We start from the raw sequence: 21,719 nt of genomic DNA, 5'->3' as shown, positions 1-21,719 counted from the left end.
CATCCCTTGTATTTCATATCAACAACAACAAGTTTACCCAAATGCACTTCACAAGTATTTAAAGGTTGGGCTTGATGGATGATCTTGGGGGTCTTTTCCAACCTTAATGTTTCTATGATTCTATGATGTTCTGTTTGCAATCAAAAGGAAAAGTTAATATGGACAGTAAGTTTGAAAATGTTACCAGGACAGAAGGAGAAGTTTTCTGTGTCTTATTAATTTCCTTTTATATCAGTGTTTTTTAGACTAGAATCAGAGCTCTTTGTATTAAAAAAAAAAAAAAAAAAAATTAGTATAAAGCTCAAGTTACTCTATATTCTGATTCTTATACAAAGGACTGAGAACAGTCAAATTTTGCATCACACAGAGTAAATTTATTTCCTTGCTTTGTTGCCTGCAGGATCCCATAGGATGGGGGAAATAAATTACTCTCTGCATTTCAGCTATGGTCTTGTGGTTATTCCTATTCATGCCACCTGCCTGTGTCAACTCTCACAATCCTGAAAGATGGACTCAGGGTGAGGCTGACCACAGTGCACATGAGAGCAGGGGAAGGTAGGCCTTGCTCTTTTCCCCATAAAAAATGATGATGGTTTCAAGAATTTTTTGATGTGTAGTTTTTAAAAAAGAAAACACCAAGGTTGCACCACCAAGCTGAACAAACTCTTGTCCAAAAAGATCCAGAGTGAATCCAGTTAAAAACTTTTTATTTTGGTAATTTTAGAGTAATTCTTATGAGATTGGCCTAGACCAGGAAGCTATGAGGGTTGTCAGAGCAGAGAGAAGCACTGAAGAAAGGCTGAGTGAGGGCAGATTACTTCCAAGTAACCTTGTCTTTTTTAACTAGAAGGTCTGAGGACTTTTCTCCTTTGCTAGAGCATCTTGTATCTGGTTTGTAATTTTCACATTTTCTATGAAACTAATCTCTTAAGCTTGGGATGTGATGTGTCTTTTGTTGTCCTCGGTTTGATGTAAAAATATAACCAGCTGAAATGTGCAACGAACACACTGAAATAAGATAAAAAGGCCTTAAAAAGTAAATTTCAAAAGGTATTAAAGGTATCACAGAACTGATGTAAGTGCCAAGAGCTGGTCATTCTAAAAGCATGTAGATTTGAGTCAACAAACAAACTATAAATTGGAATGAAGTAGGAAAATAAGGGAATGATATATTTTTATAATATGCATGTAATTTAATGTCTTTTCCTTCTGAGCCCCTGATTTTTACCTGCTAGATAGTTGTCTGGAACTGTGTTAGAGAGACCCCATAGCAAACTGCATTTATAGCACTCTAGATAAACATTGAACAGAATATGGAGCTCAGAAGCACCACCACTCACAAAAGATGGAGCTGAAAACTCCCCACTAACATGGATATAAACAGCAAACCGTCATCTCTACAGCACCTTGCGAGTGGGTAATTATGTTCCCTTGTTGATGCACTGCTGGGGTGTTGACAGCTCTACCTGCTGCCATGCATCCTTTTGGGATTGGTGCAAAGGGTGACACAGGCTGTGGTTGCCTGAAACCTGCAGTGCTTTTGTCACACTGTGAACTTCCCCAGGTGAATCCAAAATGTGGCCTCAAGTGGACGTGACAAATAACAGACAATGCTTTTGGCTGCACTCAGAGAGCCCAACAAAGGCAGGTGCAGACTCTGGGTTCTACACTGGGGACTGGGGGATCCAAGGAACCTCTTTGCCTGTGTCTTTAACACCAGTGAAGAACCCTGGGACCTTCAGAGCCCTCGTTTGGAGGACTGCAACTTGAAAAGTGGTAAGCTCCCGGTTGACTTTGAGCTTGTATTTGCTGCTGCAGCTGAATGCAAATAATGCAAGTAAGTCTTTGGGGTCTGATGGGTTTCATACCAGTGCACTGAAAAAGTTGGCCAGGGTTATTGTGAGACCCCTCTCCTTTACTCTTCAATAGTGTTGGGAATCTGAAGAGATCTCAGTTGACTGGAAGCTGGCAAGTACTATTCCAGTTCTCAAGAAGGGCAAGAAAGAAGACCATGGTAACTACAGGCTAGTCTATTTCCGTTCAGGACCTGGTGAAATCATGACCAGGGTATTCTGGGAGTTATTGAAAATCACTTGAAAAACCTTGCAGAAATTGATCAAACAAAAATGAGATCAAGAATGTAAAGCCAAGCTTTACTAACTTACTATCCTTTTATGACAAGGGTACCCACCCAGTGCACAAAGGGAAGGCAGTGGATGTGATTTTTATTCCAGCAAAACTTTTGATAAAACCTCTCACATTATCCTTCTGGATGAATTGCATTTATCCAAATTCAAAGATTTTGAATTAGAGTATTCAAATTCTCAAAGAATTAGATAAATGGGGAAATACCTCCTCATGGCCAGTCAGTACTGATGTTACCCAGAGTTCAGTTTCAGGCCTGTTCTATTCAATGTTCTTACCAAGCTTGGGCACGGGAATTGAGTGAAACTAACTTTGTTGTTGACTAAATTAAGAGAAACAATTGATTCCCTCAAGGGTACAGAGGCCTTACAGAGGATAGAAATTAGAATACTGGGCTATCACTGATGCTATGAAATTCAACAAGTACAAATGGCAGGTTTGGCACCTGGAGTGATGTAGTCCTGGGTGTACATCCAGACCAGCATGCTGGGCCACCTCTCTAGGAAGTCTGTTACTCTGTTTGACCATTCTTGCTGTAAAGAAATGCTTCCTAAAATTAAACTGGGACTGGGCCATCTGGAGATCATCCACTAAGGTGTGTGGACTTTTTAAAGACAGGGTGCAAAGAAGGTAGAGCCAGGCTCTTTTCAGTGCTGTCCAGTAAAAGGACAAGAGGCAATGGGAACACACAGAGATTATTCTGTCAAACATCAGGAACACAGAAATCTGTTTTTACTGTGAAGGTGAATGAGCATTGGCACAGTTCCCCCAGAGACATTGTGGGGCATTCCTCCTCAGAGATATTCAAAAGCCACCTGGATATTGTGCTGTGCAACTGTAGGTGTCCTGGGCAATTTTGATTCTGTGTTGTTCCTGCATGGGCTAATTTCACCAAATTCCTCTTTCTTTGATACCTTCCTGGAACCATACTAATGTTTCCAAACTTCTGCTCTAAATAAACTCTGTAAGTTGAAACAATGAATTCTCTGAAATTTCCCAGAGATTTCCTAGCTCCTGCAGTGCATCTGTCAAGCTCTTAAAGTGAACTGCAAAAGTTATGTCTTGTCTTCAGTTCATCTAAGGATTAGACATTTTAAATGATTGCATTGAAATTTAAGTTTTGTTATTGTAATTCTTGCACTACCTCCTAAACTCATGAATTTCACTTCTTGGGGAGTGGAAAATAAAGATGGACAAGTTTTATGAGGAATCTCCTGTCTTGGGATGTAAATAATTGAATGAATAGCTTAGAAAATGAAATAGTTTTCATTATGTATGAATGATTGGTTCTCCAACAGACATTCTAATTTAATGCATGCATGTCTTAAATATGACTATATATTGAAAACTTAAATTCAAACATTTTCCCAAGAGGTTCACCCAGCTGGTATTTCTTAAAGGACAATAGATGAAGTAAGGAAAAAGCAACATATTAGATGATACACTGCATAAGAAATTTCCAGAAATTATCTTCATTTTGAGTGCTCTGCCTCCCAGCTGTTCTTCAAATATGAAGCACCAGTCAAAATTACACCAAATAAATAATCCAATGTTTCTAAAGGGCTTTTTCATTCCTTCCAGTTTCTTATAGGTTTCTATGCTAACACATCAGGCCATTATGCAAATTAAGTAGTATAGCATGGAAGAAAAGAGGTTCCACACAAATTTCATTTTGTCAGGTTTTTTCTGTTTCTGAAGTGTCCTCACTTGTATATATTTATTTATAAAGGTGTTGTGCAGGATGTGCCACTTCTCCCAGATGTCATCTGCAGAGCTGCAACTCTCAAAACTTACACTTCCAGAATAAACCACAACTTTTTGGGGAAGTTGTTTACTCAGGAAAATAATCTTGTTTTCACAGTTTATCACTGTGAAAACATATAAGCTAATACTTACTTGACTACTCTCTACAAAATGAGAGTTTGTTCCAGAAATGCTTCATGCAGGAAAAGTCAAGTTAAAGTTCAGAAAATGCTTGCTATTTTACAGTAAGGTATATGTTACTTCTTCAAGAGATTTTGGGCAATGTTTTTTCCTGAAGCAAAGTCAAGACATTTCCCCAAGAGAATTTATTTTCTGGGGTGGAATTTCCAGTTGGAAGTAGAAAGACAAGCACGACCCTCTGTCAGCAGTGGTGCTATAAACAGGACTCACCTGACTCCCTATCCAGAGTTAGACTAAGAAAGGATTCTGTATGCTGGTGACATTGCAAGACTTCATGGTTGGCCTCAATGGCCTTAGAGGCCTTTTCCAACTTCAAATGTTTCTGAATGATGCTAAGATTTGATGAGGGTGTAGCCAGTGGCTCAGCATGCATGGATGAGTACATACATTCATCTTCCGATTTCTCTGGGGTTTTTTTAAAAATTTTGCTGCTTTAACAATCTTTGAGAAGTCTTGGATTTGTTTGGGTGCAAAATAAGATTAAGAGCAGGCATGGATTTTTTTAAAATACAGTTCCAGTCAAGAAGCAAATAGAGATTACAGATGTTCAGGTGTGTGGATTTAAAATAACTTAGTACAAACAAGAGTGAGTAGATGGCTGACAGGAACTTGTAGGAACTTGAAAGACATTTTACCATAAAGAACATGCATTATTTGCACAGAGAGGGCATTCACACCACCTCTGTCAGAAAACTTGAGCACTGTTAATACGAAGTTAGAGGTGTAAGTTCCCATTCAGTCAAAGAGATACTACCAGGTGTTAATCCAGAGCATTTAAAACTGGCATGTAGGGGAGAATTACACCCCCAGATCGACCAGCTGTATGAAAAATTATTGTCTTCTTCAACATAGAAATAGCCCACAGCCAGCATTCTAAATGATAGAACAGTATCTGTGAAGAGCAACAGCAACCTGTGACACATGGATTGCTGATTTGACCCTACAGGTTTTCCCTCTTGCAAATAAATCACCACATGCATGGGAGAAAGAAAGAACCCACCAGCTTTTATTCTGTGTTAGTAATACCTTATGGAATTCAACCATCAATTCAATCATCATCTTTTCTCCTCTAAGGTATTTGTTAAGTGAAGAAGTATATTATCAGAAACCAAGAGGAATTAGTTTCCAGGAAAGTGAAGTACTAAGTAGGAGTTCTTAGAGTGCAACAGCAAAGCTGAATTCATTTTGAAACACTTAGGGTTACTAAGGCATGAGACCCCTTTGGTCATTCTTTATACCTTAACCAAAATAAAACAGAATTGAACACTATACAATCTCCCACTGATAAAAAATCATGGAAAATAATGAAAAAAAAAAAAATCCTACTCTAGTGGGGGAAAAAATCATTAAAGGGAAACAAAAGTAATTAGGTAAAGGACGTTGAACATTATGTGGAAATGGCAGAAATTGCCAAATTGCCATGTTCCTGACTATTGATACAAATACTGGTGGGGAAGGATTATTCTCTTTTCCTCATGCCTAGCATTCAGAGGTGAATAGGGATGTGAAGTAACTAGCTGAATAATGAAAGGAGCGGGAAGAAACATCAGTCTGTGCAAAACACTGTTTTCATACTGATGCTAGAAAACATGTAGGCATAATTCATACAAAATACTCAAACACAGAACACCAAGGTCACAAAGTAACAACTCTGAAAGCAACTCTGTCTTCACATCTGAAGTTTTTAAGCTGGGAAAAACATAACTTACTGGTATTTAATTTGAATTCTCTCTCAATAAGTGGCAGGAACTATATGGCCTCTCTGAGGGCTGTTGCATTATTTACTTCTTATTGTTCTTGGGAGTGTGTTGTTAGGGAAGAGGCAATACAGATAACACCACAATATCCTAAGACTAAGCCTCAGCAAGATCATGTTTCTGGGGAATCGTGTTTCTGCCAAAAAGGAATTTAATGAGGTGACAGATTGCAAAGGATAATCTCCAGCCTTCCTGGCCAAGAATATGGAGAAATAATTCTCCAGGTGACCAAAGAATAGTTTCAACCAGGAACTAAAACAAGGTGTAGAATCACAACTTCTGTAGAACTTTCTGGAAGGGCATGAAATCTCACATGATTTGCATTGCCACTGCCATTTCAAAAGGCAGAATTTCCCTGCATTTTGATACAGATCACCAGCCATTTACAGACATGTTGGACACTCTGCACCATCTCCAAGCTGGTTGCACATATAAATAGTGAAGTATGTAGTACAAGATTGACAATTTTTAAAATTTGAAAGTGGACTGTGGCTGACACTGCTTATGGTCACCCAGGAAATGGTGTATTTGAATATTGAATATTTGAATATTGAAAATACTATCATGAGACATATGAATTAGGTCACAGATAAAATTAGATTGCAAATCCAACAGTTACTGTACAGGTACTGTTGTTTTTCACCATTATTGTAATGGGACCTAAACTAAATTACTGTGGGGAATTTTCCCAGAACACTTTCTATAACTTCTTCTTCAAACATGACTGAAATTCTTTTTCACTTATGGAAACCAAGTCAAATCATTTGAATCTTACAGGAGAAACTCATAGGCATTAGGCAAGCAAGGACAAGAATGAGAAGGGCTTATAAACAGCTTTTTTTTCCTGTGAACTTAGTCCATACAAGACAGGGCTTTCCTTTGACAGTTTGTTTTTGTTTTTTTTTTCCTGTTAAATCACTGTGTCTCTAAAATGAAGCAATCTCTGCATTGATTGATTGTCAAAAGGTTTCTTCTGTCCACCCTAAACCTTGCTGGTCCTCATTTCAGCTTCATGTTCCTTCTTCGATGCAAAAAGCTTTCAGCCCCTTGTCTTTAATTTTCATAAATTCACAAACATTTAAAGCCAATCCACCATTATAGTCGGAATTTTTTCCATGAATCTCCCCCTCCTCCCCACTATCCATTGAATTTCCATGTCACTCACTGGCTTACAGAGTGGTTTTGCAGAAGTCCACAGTCAAATAAACTGTTTTAATACAACTTTTTCATAAAGAATGCTCATTCTACATCACTTCAGGGTAGTTGTCTGCAATTTTAGTGACTTCACTCACCTCATTCAAGCCACATATCGGATAGTTGTATGAAATTCCTATATATTATTGTTATATATTGTTTGCACTAAGATATTTCAGACAGAAATAGGAAGCATCAATTTGATACACAGTAAATAAGGCATTTCAACCAGACAGAGAAACACAATGTATTATTGTATGAGCATCAGTGCTATTTGACGTATCCTAAGCTGTGAGCTACTAAAACTTATATAACTACAATATTCTGAAAAGGCAAAATAGTGATGACTTTCTCTGAGGCTGAGATTTGACCAACCACTTCAAGGGAAACCTATTCAGCTCAGGTACACTGTTTATATTGACCAAAGGGTTATTCAAAGAATTTTTTGTCATCTTTTTGTGTGTGTGTTTTCTGGCATCTAACACAGCTTTGAACAAGGGCACAGCTGTTGTAGTGCATCTAAAAATCTTGGTACCTCCCAAGGGTAAAACTCACCTCTGGTTTGTGTAATGTTAGTTCCTACCTGAAAACCTTCTTTCCCTCCCCCCCCTTCCCATTGGCTGTGACCTCCCTGCATCCCCTGATCACCCCTGCCCCCTGGTATAAGAGATAAGACCCAGAGCATTTCGCTCTCTCTCTTGCCCCGGATGGACGACAGACAATAAACCCAGGATTATTCCAGCAAGTTTGAGCCTCCTGTGTCTAGATACTTTGAGTCTGTGTTGTATCCACTCCAGGACCCCCTCCGCCGCCTGTGCCCCGAGACGAGCAGGCACCACGGGGGGTGGGACAGAGGGGTCCCATCGGGGAGCTGGACAGCGACAGAGTGGCGCCCGACCGTAGGGGCTGAACAAGCCCACGTTAAAGGCTTATCGGAGCCAGGGTGAGCCGTTCTTTGGAGACTTTGGATGCAGTTAAAAAAATACAGCAAAAAGTTTCTGAAAAGGAGTCGAAAATCCTCCAGCACCAGAGGACTGATTCCAGGGCAACAAGTATCCTTCCACTGCCAGAAAACGACAGAAAAAGGTAAGATTGAACTCGGACACCGGGCTGGGAGGGGTGGAGAGTGAAACAGACCCGGGGGACTGTGTTCCGTGTAACTCCTTCCCAGCGGCAGCAGCCCCGAGCGTGTGGGGTTCCCCCAGCCGTGGGCAGAGACGGAGCGGGGGTGGGAGAGGGAATTCTCCCTGCTGCTTGTACAGTGTGAGTTTAATTGTAATCCTTTTGGTGCAACCTTGTTTTCTGTGGTAGGGAAAATAGACAGATTGTGTGCAGAGCTGCTGTGTCCTCCAAAATGGGATCCCGGCTATGCACACAAGAAAGGAGTCATACACAACCAATACAGAATTTTTTAAAAACCACAAATGTAAAAATTTCAAAACATAAGATAAAACAGTTTGTATCATATTTGACTCAGCAAAGTAAACAGATCGAATTGTTGAAATTAGATTCAGTAACTGCCTGGGATGAAATTGGAAATTTATTAACCTTAAAAATAGAAGGAGGAGACAAATCAGCCCTGAAATTCCTCCCAGTTTTTCTTTTAATTCGAAAAGAATTAGTTAACAGAGAAATAAAAACGGAAGACAAACAAGCACCACAGTATCCACCTAACTTTCCTAACTTTTCCCCCAAAACCTCTGTTCCCCCAATAGAAAAGATACCCGAGACAAACAATACAAGTTCTAGTCCGGTGTGTCTCTCTCAGTCACCCAGTCCTGCCTCACAAGCCACCAAGGCTCCCTCCCTATACCCTGTCAGTGTTACAGAAAATGTATCTTGCTTTGCCCACATGGCTGAGGGCCAAGATGGCGCTGGCCACATGGTGAATCCCCCTGTGTATCCCCTTTCTCCAACCCATAATCCCCCCCAGCCCTGCCTGGCCCCACCCTATGACCCTGCCCCCCGAGGCTGTAACCCTATCCCCTGTCCCTCCGGCCCCTGTCCCGTGGGGAGGAGGAGCGGGGAGGGAGGGAGTTACACCCCTTGCTCCTGCAGAGGGGCAGGGGGAGGGTGTCCCGGCTCTGCCCCCCGATGGGGGGCTGCGAGCCTCCCGGGCCCGGCATGGGGGGTTGCGGGCTCTCTCCTGGCTCCTGCAGGGGTGGGGCTGAGTCTCTCCACAGACCCGATGAGGGAATGAAACCCCTGGGACCTGGCATGGGGGTGTGCGGGACCCGGGGCCCGGCGTGGGGGTGTGCGGGACCCCGCCCGGCTCCTGCGGGGGTGGGGCTGGGGGCGGGGCCGAGTGGGGGATGAGGGGCGGAGCCCCGCCCAGTTCCCACGGTCTGGGGGCGGAGCTGGGGGCGGGGCCGAGTGGGGGGTGAGGGGTGGAGCCCCGCCCAGTTCCCACGGTCCGGGGGGCGGGGCCGAGACCGAGCAGGGAGGTGAGGTTGCCTCACCACATTCCAAAGGCGGGTGTGGTTGCGCTGCTGCAAATTGCCCTGATGGCCCCGGGGGACGCCCCGGGGGATGGAGGGGTGGATCCCCTCAGCCTGCTCCCAGTGTGGAGCCACATGGTGCCCCTGGGGGATGGGGGAATGCGAGCTTCCCCGATGTCCGGGCAGGACAAGCCTCTCCCCCCTGCCGGTTCAATGCAACTCCTGGGAATGGAGAACAAAATGGTTGTGACACAGCCTTTTTCCCCACTGTTGCTCCAGTCACTTTTACTAGAACAAGACCACAAAACCGTACTTACAAACCATTTTCATACCAAGACAAAAAAGAAATTTGCAAAGTACAAAGAGAATTTGGCCGTAATAGTGAAATATTTAAAAGCATTGTTAAAACAACATTAACCTCAAATGATTTAGTTCCTACAGATATTAAAGATCTTTTTAGGTGTTTGCTTACACCATCTGAATTTGAATTATGGGAAAACACATGGAAGCGATTTCTAACAAACATACTGGTGGAATTATTAAAAACTAATCACCAATATGTAGATTTATTAAATAATCCTGTTACTTTAGAGGATTTATGTGGTGAAGAAGTATGGGAAAAACCTGAGGACCAAACTAGGGCATTGCCAAAAGCTGTGATAGATAAAATCACTACAGCTGCAGAAAAGGCTTTCACACAGCTACCTACAGCTGACACTAAGGGCAGTTATATTAATGTAAAACAAATGCCCTCAGAAGGATTCCTGCAATTCTTAGACCGATTAAGAGAACAAGTCTCCCGTCAAGTAGAAGATCCTGTAGTACAGACAGAGTTAGTCAAGGAACTTGCTCAGAGAAATGCTAATGAATCTTGCCGTAGAATTATTTTAGGTTTGCCTGTGGATCCCCCTCCGACCCTTGCACAGATGTCAGCAGCCTGTGCAAGGAAAGCAGAGATGTTTTTGCAGGAAAAGAGACCTCCCTGGACCACCCCAACACCTGTTGCTGCAGTTTCATCTGAGACAAGGAATGAACAGATGACATCTGACCAGCAACAGTGAATTTGTTTTTACTGCAGAAAACCGGGACATTTTGCTAAAAACTGTCCTTTAAAACAACAGAAACACACGGATACCAGCTTGCCAAAAAACTTACATCACAGCGCTTATCCACTCAGCGTGCAGACATAAATGAAGTGGAAACGAATCTCTGTCCTTTAATAAAAAGGGGGAAGGGGGGTGAAAAAGTGCAAAAATATAATTGTGAAAAACGTTTGCCTAATAAGGTCTGGCAACCGCAAAAGCGATTCAGACTTGTAACTTCTAAAGCTTTTTGTTTCAGATCTGACCGCTGGACTGTCGTGGGAGTAGATTTGCAGGATAATTCACAAGACCTGGCTGGACTGGATAGTAGGTATTTTGTTATTGGAGACGCAGCACACACACCAATAGAGATTGAGGTGGCTCCCATGACAATCACGGGAGACCTAACACACCTCACTCTCTTAGCTAGGTGCCCCCAACCACCTTTCTATATAGACAAAGGGCAGGTAATAGCCCAGGTAATTCCTGTTCCAACAGAAGTCCCAGTAGATGACAAAGCACCGGGAGTTTACTGGGCAGAAGCAGTGGGTGAAAACAAGCCAATTATAGGATGCAATTTAACACATAAATCAGAACATCTCCATGTAGAAGGGTTAACTGACACTGGGGCAGATGTGACCATCATACCGGAAAAGGTGTGGCCCTCACACTGGGAACTACAACCAGTGGCAGGAAAAATACAGGGTGTTGGAGGGATGAAACTGGCAAAAATTGCTAGAGATATCGTCCAGATCGAAGGTCTGGATGGTAGGATAGCTAGTGTCCGACCATTTGTAATTGACTACAAATGCCCCTTGTGGGGGAGAGATACCATGTCTCAGTGGGGGGTGAAACTCACTATTCCTGAGACACCTCAGGATTTTTGATAGAGGCCACTGTAGAGCATCCTTTCCAAAAATTATCTTGGCTAGATAATGATCCAATTTGGGTGAACCAGTGGCCTCTCAGCAAACAAAAACTTGGGGCGCTAGAAAAATTAGTGGAAGAAGAATTGGCTAAGGGACACATAGTAGAAACAACCAGCCCTTGGAATTCCCCGGTGTTTGTAATAAAAAAGCAGGAAAAGATAAATGGCGTCTCCTTCAAGATTTAAGAGAAATAAACAAAAAAATACAAGATATGGGATCTCTCCAACCAGGAATGCCCTCCCCAACCATGCTACCACAAGATTGGCTACTAGCAGTACTGGATATTAAAGACTGCTTTTTTCAAATTCCCCTGCATCCAGAGGATGCACCAAGGTTTGCCTTTCCCATTCCTACCATTAACAGGGAAGCTCCAATGAAACGGTACCACAGGACAGTATTACCTCAGGGGATGAAAGCCAGCCCCTTCATCTGCCAGTGGTATGTGGGGTCATTGCTGTCCTCAGTGCGTGCTGAAAAGAGAGAGGCTATCATTTTGCATTATATGGACAATATTTTAATATGCTGTCCCAATAACAACATACTGAAAGATATTCTTGACCTAGTGGTTAAAGTTTTAACCTCTGCTGGATTCCAATTGCAGGAAGACAAAGTTCAAAGGATGCCACCTTGGAAATACCTGGGCCTGCAAATTACAGCACGGACTGTTGTTCCACAAAAATTGGAAATTATTGGTAATCCTAAAACTCTAGCAGATTTTCATTCTCTATGCAGGTCACTAAACTGGGTCAGACCCTGGCTAGGTCTCACCAATGAGGACCTGAGCCCCCTACTCAATTTATTAAAAGGGGAAAGAGAGTTACTGTCTCCTAGAAAGCTGACTCCAGAAGCAAAAACTGTAATTGAAAAGGCACAAAAGGCCTTGACAGAAAGACAGGCACACCGCTTCAAACCTGAGCTGCCTTTCAAATTTATTGTCCTGGGGAAATTGCCACACCTACATGGGTTAATATTCCAATGGGCCGAAGGGCAGAGAGACCCACTCTTAATAATAGAATGGGTTTTCCTCTCCCATCAAAGACCCAAGACTATCACCAAGCCACAAGAGCTGATGGCTCAGCTGATTCAAAAGGCCAGGGTAAGGCTGCGGGAACTGGCAGGTTGTGACTTTATGTGTATTCACCTCCCAGTCAGGCTCTCTGGAGAAGGGAAGAACTCCCCTGAGAGACTGACCAAAGAGATGTTTGAGCATCTGCTGCAGAGCAATGCTAACCTCCAGTTAGCTCTGGACAGCTATAGTGGGCAAATTTCAGTTCATGCACCATCACACAAATTGTTTCATGAGGAATTCCACCTCATTCCTCGTGAGAAAAGGAGCCGGAGGCCACTCAAGGCTCTCACAGTGTTCACTGATGCATCTGAGACATCCAACAAGTCGGTGATGACCTGGAGAAATCCACAGACTCAGCTTTGGGAAGCTGATGTTGAGTTTGTAGAGGGGTCACCCCAGATAGCTGAACTAGCTGCGGTCGTGAGAGCCTTTGAAAAATTTTCAGAACCAATTAATTTAGTTACTGACTCAGCCTACGTAGCAGGAGTGGTGTCCAGAGCGGAACAGGCAGTTCTCAAGGACATTGAGAACAAACATCTCTTTAGATTGCTTTCAAAACTGATTTACTTGGTCTCGAATAGAGAACAACCTTTCTATGTGATGCATATAAGATCGCACACCCCATTGCCAGGTGGAATCGCTGAGGGGAACCGGAAGGCTGATTCCCTTGCTGCCCCAGCCAAAAAGGTATGTCTCCCTGATGTGTTTCAGCAGGCAAAAAAATAAGTCACCAGCAATATCATCAAAATGTGCCAGGACTGATTGGTCAGTTCCAGCTGACACGGAATCAGGCCAAAGCCATCGTGGCTACCTGTCCCAATTGTCAGCTCCAGGCAGTGCCATCATTAGGCATCGGGGTTAATCCCAGAGGCCTTAAGAGCTGTGAGGTGTGGCAAACAGATATCACTCACATTCCCAGTTTTGGTCGCCTTAAGTATGTACATGTGAGTATTGATACATACTCAGGAGCGGTGTATGCCTCTGCTCATGCAGGAGAAAAGTCTGTGCATGCTAAACAACACTTAGTACAGGCCTTTTCCGTATTGGGAATCCCTAAAGAAATTAAAACAGATAATGGCCCAGCGTATAAATCCAAGGAGTTCCTGGAATTTGTCCAGCAGTGGGGAGTGGAACATAAAACTGGCATCCCCCACTCCCCCACAGGTCAGGCTGTAATCGAGCGTACACACCAGACGCTCAAACAAGTCCTAGCCAGGCAAGGTAGCGAGGCAGTGTGGATGTCTCCCCAACAGAAACTCTGTAAAGCTCTGTTTACCATTAACTTCCCAAACTGCTCATTTGAGAACATGAATCCTCCTGTAACTCGGCATTTTAACAGTGGTGATCAGTTTAAATTGTCACAGCATCCACCGGTGTTAATCAGGGACCCTGAAACTTGGCAAACCAAGGGTCCCTCTGAACTTGTCACCTGGGGGCGAGGCTACGCGTGTGTATCCACCCCTTCAGGCCCCCGATGGATTCCTCAGAAATGGGTAAAACCTTTTATTCCAAAGAATCCAGCACCAGCAAGAAGAGAAGAGAAGCAAGTGGCTGTTGCTTCCAAGAGAAGACGCCGCTGCAGAGAGCAAGAAGAAACCTCTCTAGCCCCTGACCTGCATACTTTGGCTGTGAATATGTTTTAAAAAATTTCTGTTTCCTTTTTTTTTTTTTAAAATAACCTACCTCTTACTCAAATCCATGTTTCTCATTTTTGTATAACAGAAAAGGGTGAGGTGTTGTAGTGCATCTAAAAATCTTGGTACCTCCCAAGGGTAAAACTCACCTCTGGTTTGTGTAATGTTAGTTCCTACCTGAAAACCTTCTTTCCCTCCCCCCCGCCCCTTCCCATTGGCTGTGACCTCCCTGCATCCCCTAATCACCCCTGCCCCCTGGTATAAGAGATAAGACCCAGAGCATTTCGCTCTCTCTCTTGCCCCGGATGGACGACAGACAATAAACCCGGGATTATTCCAGCAAGTTTGAGCCTCCTGTGTCTAGATACTTTGAGTCCGTGTTGTATCCACTCCAGGACCCCCTCCACTGCCTGTGCCCAGAGACGAGCAGGCACCACGGGGGGTGGGACAGAGGGGTCCCATCAGGGAGAAGGATAGCAACAGTGTTCCTCTTAAACAGGGTTTTTGTGTTTCTGTGTCTGTATGCAGAGCTAGGAATAGAAGGAGATACTACTTTGGAATTCAAAATACCAGTACTCTGCAGACAGTGTAGAATATGGAATAAGTGGCCTGAGAGAACTAAACAATGGGCTTTAATGCTGGGGAACCAACCTTTAATTAACCCAGGGGGCAAAGGGGAGAAAGTATTTTGATTGCTGAATCTCTCCTGTAAATTCAGCTTATTTCAGTTCTTCATCTTGTGTAGAAAAGTGACAATTATTTGCACTAATAAAATACACAGAGAAGAAACTCTTCCAGGTATCTGTTGTCTGGAAGTAAGAGAACAACCAGAGGATGTCACCACCACAGCCAATACTCCCACCCACCATTAAGCTCATAGTCAATAGGTTCTATGAATGATACAAAATACAGTTAAGTTCTACAATGTATCTCAGCACTTCTATGTATGCAGATGTATTTATGTCTATACTGATCTAATGCTGACAGTACATCACTTAAAAGTTTAGCAATAAATGTGCAGGATTGCCTAAACTTAAAAAAATTTCAAGTTTCCTTTGGATGGTATCTTCAGTTGCAATAAAAGATTTAACAAAAAGTATGTATTCTATTACCATCTGTGAAAACCTGGTGCTGCAGTGTTCTTTACCTCTTTCATGACCCATCCCTCATAACTCATATCATAAGAGATATCTTCTCTTAATGGCCCAGCTGTTAAAACCTGCTGTGGCAGTGTTCTTTATCTCTTCCACAACCCATCCTCCATCCAGGGGGATATCTTCTGTTAACGAGCTATTAATTCTCACTGCAGGACTGATAAAATTACATCATCCCATTGTGAGATGCTCCACCCAGAGGGAGGAGCCAAGCATTCCTACCTGGATATAATCTGAGACTTGGAACACCACAAGCAGCCTTTCTCCACTGAACTCCCAGAGGAAGACTGGATCCACCTACACCACCAGACCTTCAGAGGAGAACTACACCCTTTCTATGGAATCATTGCTTCAACAGAACCACATCTGTCACTCCAGGAGGACTGCAGCCACTATTTAATCAGACTGCTACCAACACCCTGACCAACAGGGTGTCAGGTTGTACACTGATTCTGCCAGTGGATTCTTTTTCTTTTGTTTTTGTATTTTTTTATTTTTATAAGGAAGGTTTCTGCCCTCCTTAGCAGACACCTGTCTTTTCAAACCAAGACAGATGGGGAGGAAAAATGTATCCAAAATACACCCTCCTTTCCAAATGCAACATTTAGGTTCATATTAAGCAAGGACTTTACAATTACCTGCAGCATCTTTGTGTTGAGGTGAATACCATCAGTTTGATCTTTTTGCCTTTTTATTTCCTCTTGGCACAAAGCCTCCAGCTGAAGGGAGTTATTTGGGTGTCCTAGGGAGTAATGTAATTTTCTCCGATGCACAGTCTTTAAGCAAATATGTAAAGAAAGAAATGCCTTCAGTAAAGAATGTACTGACAGCCATAAAAAGGAAGTAGACTACAAACATTTTCTATAAAGGTATTCAGAGAGACAAGGAAAATGGAGCTACTTCTTGGCTGTCTGGATATAAACTCTGCAGTACAATATGCACCAAAATGCCTCTCTGCTGGCCCCTGCTCTCATTTTGGGATTTATTTTCAACAAAAAATCATCTACCACGTGGTAAGTAAGATATTTTTTATATCTCAATATTTGTAATATTTTTAATACTCAAGGTGTCATCTCAAGACACTGTAGCATTTTCTACATGATCTCCATTATGATTCTGTTCTCAGTTCTGATATTACTTGACAAAATATGCCACTTCTATGAATGATGGTAAATAACAGTATTTCATTATCCCTACATCATCGTTCTTACAAAGGAGTGCACCCATACAGTAGGAGCTGTCTGGCCACACCACAAGGTCACAGCCCTCACTTTGGATTGAGAATCCAAGTGTAAGATGACAGGCAGAGCTGAGAAGATTAGAAAGAGGCAGCCCAGAGCTGAAAGGTGGGAGAGAAGGGACAGAGTTCCACGAAATACAAAGCTTCCAGGAGAACTAAGCAGACTGCAAACACAGAAATTACATCTGTGCTCAGCTCAGCAGAGAGTGATGAAGCAAACACTGGTAATGAGAAAAGTAAAATTTTATCAATCTGATGCCCTTGGCATTGGTTACACTAAAAAGTATTCCAATATATTCATGATACATACCTTCACATCCTCCCACTCTTTCAGCTGTCTGTTGAAGAGATGCTGAATATGACCAGTAAAAGGGCTGAGTTTCTGCTCATGTTCTTTTAAAAGACTTTCCACGACCAGTTGGGAAACAGAAGAGAGCTCCTCCTCAAACCACTTCAGCTGATCCCGAAATTCTTTTTGGAAAAGACAGGGTGTGTATATGACACAAACAGCCTGGAATTTTCTCTCACATAGATCACGTCCCTGACATTCTTCTTCTAGGTGCAATGCTTTCAGAAACATACACTTGCACAAAGATGTGACTTTGTACAGGTCTTTTAACTTAGTCAAGTGCCCTTCTGCTACACTTTTTGTAGCTGATAATACATAGAAAAGAATATTGGCTCCATTTCCAGTAAAGTCAACTGGAGTTTTTCACTGAGTGTGATTGATTACAACGACATAATTCTTGGTCACTGCAATTTTCAGCTTATATACTGAAAATTACATACACAAGGAAATGCAAATCTGAACTGAATGAATTTACCTGTAAGACAGAAATTATAGTAATCATCTGTCTGCCTTTGGTATGACAGCAGTTTCACTCTGAGCATTTCTGCCCAATGTTCAAATGTACATGAAGAGGTGTAGATCTTCAAGCATTCCCATCTGAGGATTCTTCTTTTCTCCATAGAACTGCTGCAGAAGGGAAAGATAAACCAGAAAAAAATGATGACAATACATTTAAACATGTCACATCTAGGTATATAAGAGTAGGAGAGGAAAGGAAAATTTTTGGACTGTCTGCCAAACATTGAAAGAATCAAATTATTTCTCTGACACAAGAATACACCTATGAAAGCAGAACTGACTAAAGAACATGACATTTCCTTACCCTCACCAAGGCAGAGCAAGGTGTTGTTACCCTTCCAGAGAATATTCGTAATAATCCCCTTCAAAGTACTGAAAACCAAAAAAAATTTAAAAATTTAAATTGATGATCAAACTGTTAAATAATCACACTGGCAATATTCACTGTTTTTCCAAATATTTTGTTCAGATTAATTTCCGTATGCTTTTCAGAGCATACACAAACCAATATTCAGAATGCCTAAGAACTTTTCCCCACATTAGCACAGATTCTCTTCAGATGCAGCGAGGACAAGGAGCTATTGTAATTGCTCACTGGAGAGCACTGCCATGCCACTGTCAAAAAAAGTGATCTTAGCCAAATTCCTGTGCCCAAAGAACTAAGTATGCATTTTAGATAAAGAAAAAATATTTGAAGGTGGGTTGAGCTGTTTACTGGAATTATACTGAAAAAGAATATGGAATAAAATTCTCAAATGCTTAAATATCTTAAGCACTAATCTTAATAGTTTTGTATGGCATGTATAAAATATCTCAGTTCTATGGAGTACAGCTGCACAGATCCAGAAACAATATGATAATTTTCTTAGAGAAAGGGAATGGAACCTGTTTGCTCATTGTTTATCCTGCTAATGGAACACTGAGCACAAGAATGAAGACATAAAATGTATTTGTCTTCTTAGGTGTGAAAAGAATTGAAGCAGAGGCTATTTTACATTCCCCACCCACTTCTTATAAATGTACAAAATGGGCTCCAGTAAGACCCCCCACTTCAGACATTAGACAGAATGAACTAGGTGGCTTAGATCTTCACTCTTACGATGCTGCAAAAAGGAAGTGCTCTGGAAGTACTTTGACCTATAAATATCAAGGCTAAATACCTTCACTAGTGAATTCTATAGGTCACAATGATACATACATACATACATACCTCCAGGTTTTTTATAGATTAATTTCTTGTTCTGGAAATATACGACTCACTCAGACTTTGGAGGTTTCTTTCCAAGGATCTGTGCTCTCTCGTCCCTGGTAAGAGATTTCCTGCCTTTTTCACTGGAAAGGAAAAACATTAATTTTAAACTATCCACAAGTGTTTTCCTCTCTGACTGATGATTTGAGCTAGTCAATCATACAACAGACATGAAACTAAAGAAAAATTAGAAAAAAAGGTAACTCCAAAACTAGTATTCTATGGTTCTGGCCAGGACAGGGTTAATTTCTACAGCAGCCTGGAGGGGATATGAGCAGGACCTGGAAGTTATTCCCTACCACCTCTCATCATTGTGGGGGTGGGTGGAAGGGTCCCTGCTGTTGGGGAATGTGGTGGCAGTCGGGTACTGTCACGGGTTTCCTTGTGGTGAGCATTCACATGAGAATCGCTTGCCTCTCTTGTACACTTTGCTATTAACATCACTGCTGTTACTGTTCTTCTTTTAATCTCATTGCTCTTTCTAGTAAATTGTTCTTATCTCAACCTTATCTTCACCTTTTGTTCCTCCAATTTTCCTCTCCAGCTGCTGTAGGGAAAGGGGAGTGAGAAAGTGGCACACGGTTTGGAGTGTTTTGGTAGGAGTGCAAAATTGGGGAATACCATTATCAAACCATGACAATATAAATAGAGTATTTTGATGGAAAATGATTCTCAGAATTCTCCTCTAAACTCTCACTTGTTCAAAAATTTATTGTTGTTTTCACTATTACAGTAGCTCATTTCCTCAATCTGTGGACTAAGCTGAAGACAAACTATTTAGACACACCTGAAAATTCAGCCCCACTGATTTAAGGGTTAGTCTGTATTTCAACAACTGCAAAATACAAAATTGCAGCAGATTGAAGGAGAAAAAGAAAAATGTTTTTCCAGTCAAAATGTGGGGAAAAAATCCCACAAAGCTGATCATGTGGACATAAAGAGGTAAGAGATTCCAAGGGATAAGCCGTAGATGGAAAGAAGGGCAATACAAATAAGCAGTATGAATCTTTCAGTGTATAGATCAAGTCTAGGTAAATTCTTGCATAGGAATACTTTAAATGGAATTCCTCACTTTATGGGTCTCACCTTTTTTTTCTCGTTGTTTCACCCCGAGATGAACTCTTGCTAGAAGACTTCTGAGAATGTGCATCAGATACCCTCTTCCTTACTGGGGGAAGAATTGCTTATAGTTAACAAGGGAAGAAGAAGGATATTGCATAAATGCCAACCAACTGAAGTTTTTGATGTGTATATGTATACTGTATTCTTATTTCTATAATGTTTCCTTATAATATGTAGGGGACAACAACAGGAGCAATCATTTCTGTCAGACAGGCCTGAAGTAACTCAGAAGTGGCAACAGCAATAAAGGTTATGAGCTGGGGCATGAGTCCCAGGAATGTCACAGAAAATACATGGTAAATGGAAGAGATGTAAAGCAAATTTGAGGCAGGTTAATAAGGAGAATGAGTGGGCTACATTCATAGTATTAGTGGTCATGGGGACTTGTAAATGTGAAAGCTTTGGAAATGGCTGGAGGAGTCAAGGTCTGCAGAAGAGACATGAGGAAATGGGAACACTAGGCAGGGAGCATCTAGGGTTACCTCTGTGCTCACTTTGGAGTAGATGATAATACACTGTGAGAATACACTGATTCCCTATATATTTCATGATTTTTGCACCACTTCTTTTCTCAACCCTGCTTCCCTGTTGCTATCACAGGTACTCTTTATAACATTATTATCTCATTCTGCAGCTTTCATTGTTTTAGGAATTCAAAATCATCTTAATCTAAGTAAAAATGTCCAGGAAAAGAGGTGAGAAGCACAACTATCTCAGAGTTCCTAGCATAGAAGCCATTGGCCTGGACCATGTGCAGTAAAATGCCGGGAACTGCAGTGTAGGAGACGCTTTCTGGGGACGGTCAGAGACACGGCAAAGACCTCTATAATCGAGTTAAATGTTAGAAGTTTATTTCAGGGCGTGGGGTAGAGAGGTAGAGAGACAGAAAAAAGAGAGAGCGCAAGAGAGAAAAGAGAGAAGGCAAGAGAAAAAAGAGAGCAAAAAGAGAGCAAAAAAAGAGAAAAAAGAAAGCAAAAAGAGACCGAGCTCTTCTATACCACTACTTATATAACCTATACCTTTGAATATTCTATTCCTTAACTAACCAATCTTTCTAAGTATACTAATATAGTAACATTTGTGTACAACCTATAGAAATCGCTATTTTTGCATATTTTTAGTTATCTCAGGGTCCTACAGACCTTTCCTTATAAGGCTGGGATGAGGGGTCTCAGCTTGGTTTTATTGCAGGAAAGAATGTGTTCTGGCATACCAGCCCGGTTGGTTTCTTTGAATTATTCAAACCGTGCTATCATTTGTATTTCTTCCTTAGCCTTTCTGGCTACAAAGTCACATTTATAATTTCTTTCTAATTCTACCTTCCCAACATCTCCCCCGTTTTGTCTATGAATAACTAAGATATTAGATACGGTTCTACTCATTAGTTTCTGCATGCATTGGAGTATACAAGGTATAGCTATTAAAACTACAATTATCACTATACAGATTAAAACAAAAAGATAAAAACAACATGCACTTGGGTAAACGACAGAACTCCATTTTTTTTTCTTGAGCTGCTTCTGGTAGATCACTTTCTTCTTGAAGATTCTGCGTAGATCAGGCTTGGGCGTCTGCTTCTTGGCTCTTTTTTGCAGGTTCACTGGCTGGTGTGGAGGTTTCAGCAGACTTCGATGTGCAGTAGGGTTTCAGTGAGCTTTTGATCTCGTGCCTCTGCTTGAGCCGCGATTACTGCAGCTTGTGATGTTTGTGCTAAAAGAGCTTTTTCCAGCTTCTCCCCTAAGGTTCTCCCCAATTCAGTTGCTTGAATTGCTGCGACATGTTGTGGACTTCCTATTTTGTTACAAGCGTCTATCATTTCTGGCACTGTTGGCTTTTCTTTTCCCAGGGCTTTGATCACCTTCTTACATTCGGCATTAGCATTATTTTCGATAAT

At 41.7% G+C, this 21,719-nt stretch overlaps 1 protein-coding gene across 1 annotated transcript in view; it reads right to left on the bottom strand.

Moving 5' to 3' along the window:
• Nucleotides 1-15,492: 15,492 nt before the first annotated feature.
• The window catches only part of LOC147651542 (coiled-coil domain-containing protein 180-like), a 28,868-nt gene continuing 22,641 nt past the window's right edge, over nt 15,493-21,719 (bottom strand). Inside the window, exons 27-32 of the mRNA XM_086841986.1 lie at nt 19,790-19,871; nt 18,715-18,786; nt 17,411-17,562; nt 16,897-17,057; nt 15,985-16,122; nt 15,493-15,657 (exon numbers count right to left, since the gene is read on the bottom strand). Coding sequence (XP_086698112.1) covers nt 15,565-15,657; nt 15,985-16,122; nt 16,897-17,057; nt 17,411-17,562; nt 18,715-18,786; nt 19,790-19,871 — 698 coding nt within the window. The 3' untranslated portion in view covers nt 15,493-15,564. The remainder of the gene's footprint in view (nt 15,658-15,984; nt 16,123-16,896; nt 17,058-17,410; nt 17,563-18,714; nt 18,787-19,789; nt 19,872-21,719) is intronic.

This window comes from Cyanistes caeruleus, chromosome 9, assembly GCF_971803275.1.
Source record: "Cyanistes caeruleus chromosome 9, bCyaCae1.hap1.1, whole genome shotgun sequence".
In the NCBI taxonomy this organism is placed as follows: Eukaryota; Metazoa; Chordata; class Aves; order Passeriformes; family Paridae; genus Cyanistes; species Cyanistes caeruleus.
Note: the sequence above shows the minus strand (reverse complement) of the source record. Positions and strands in the feature narration are given on the sequence as shown.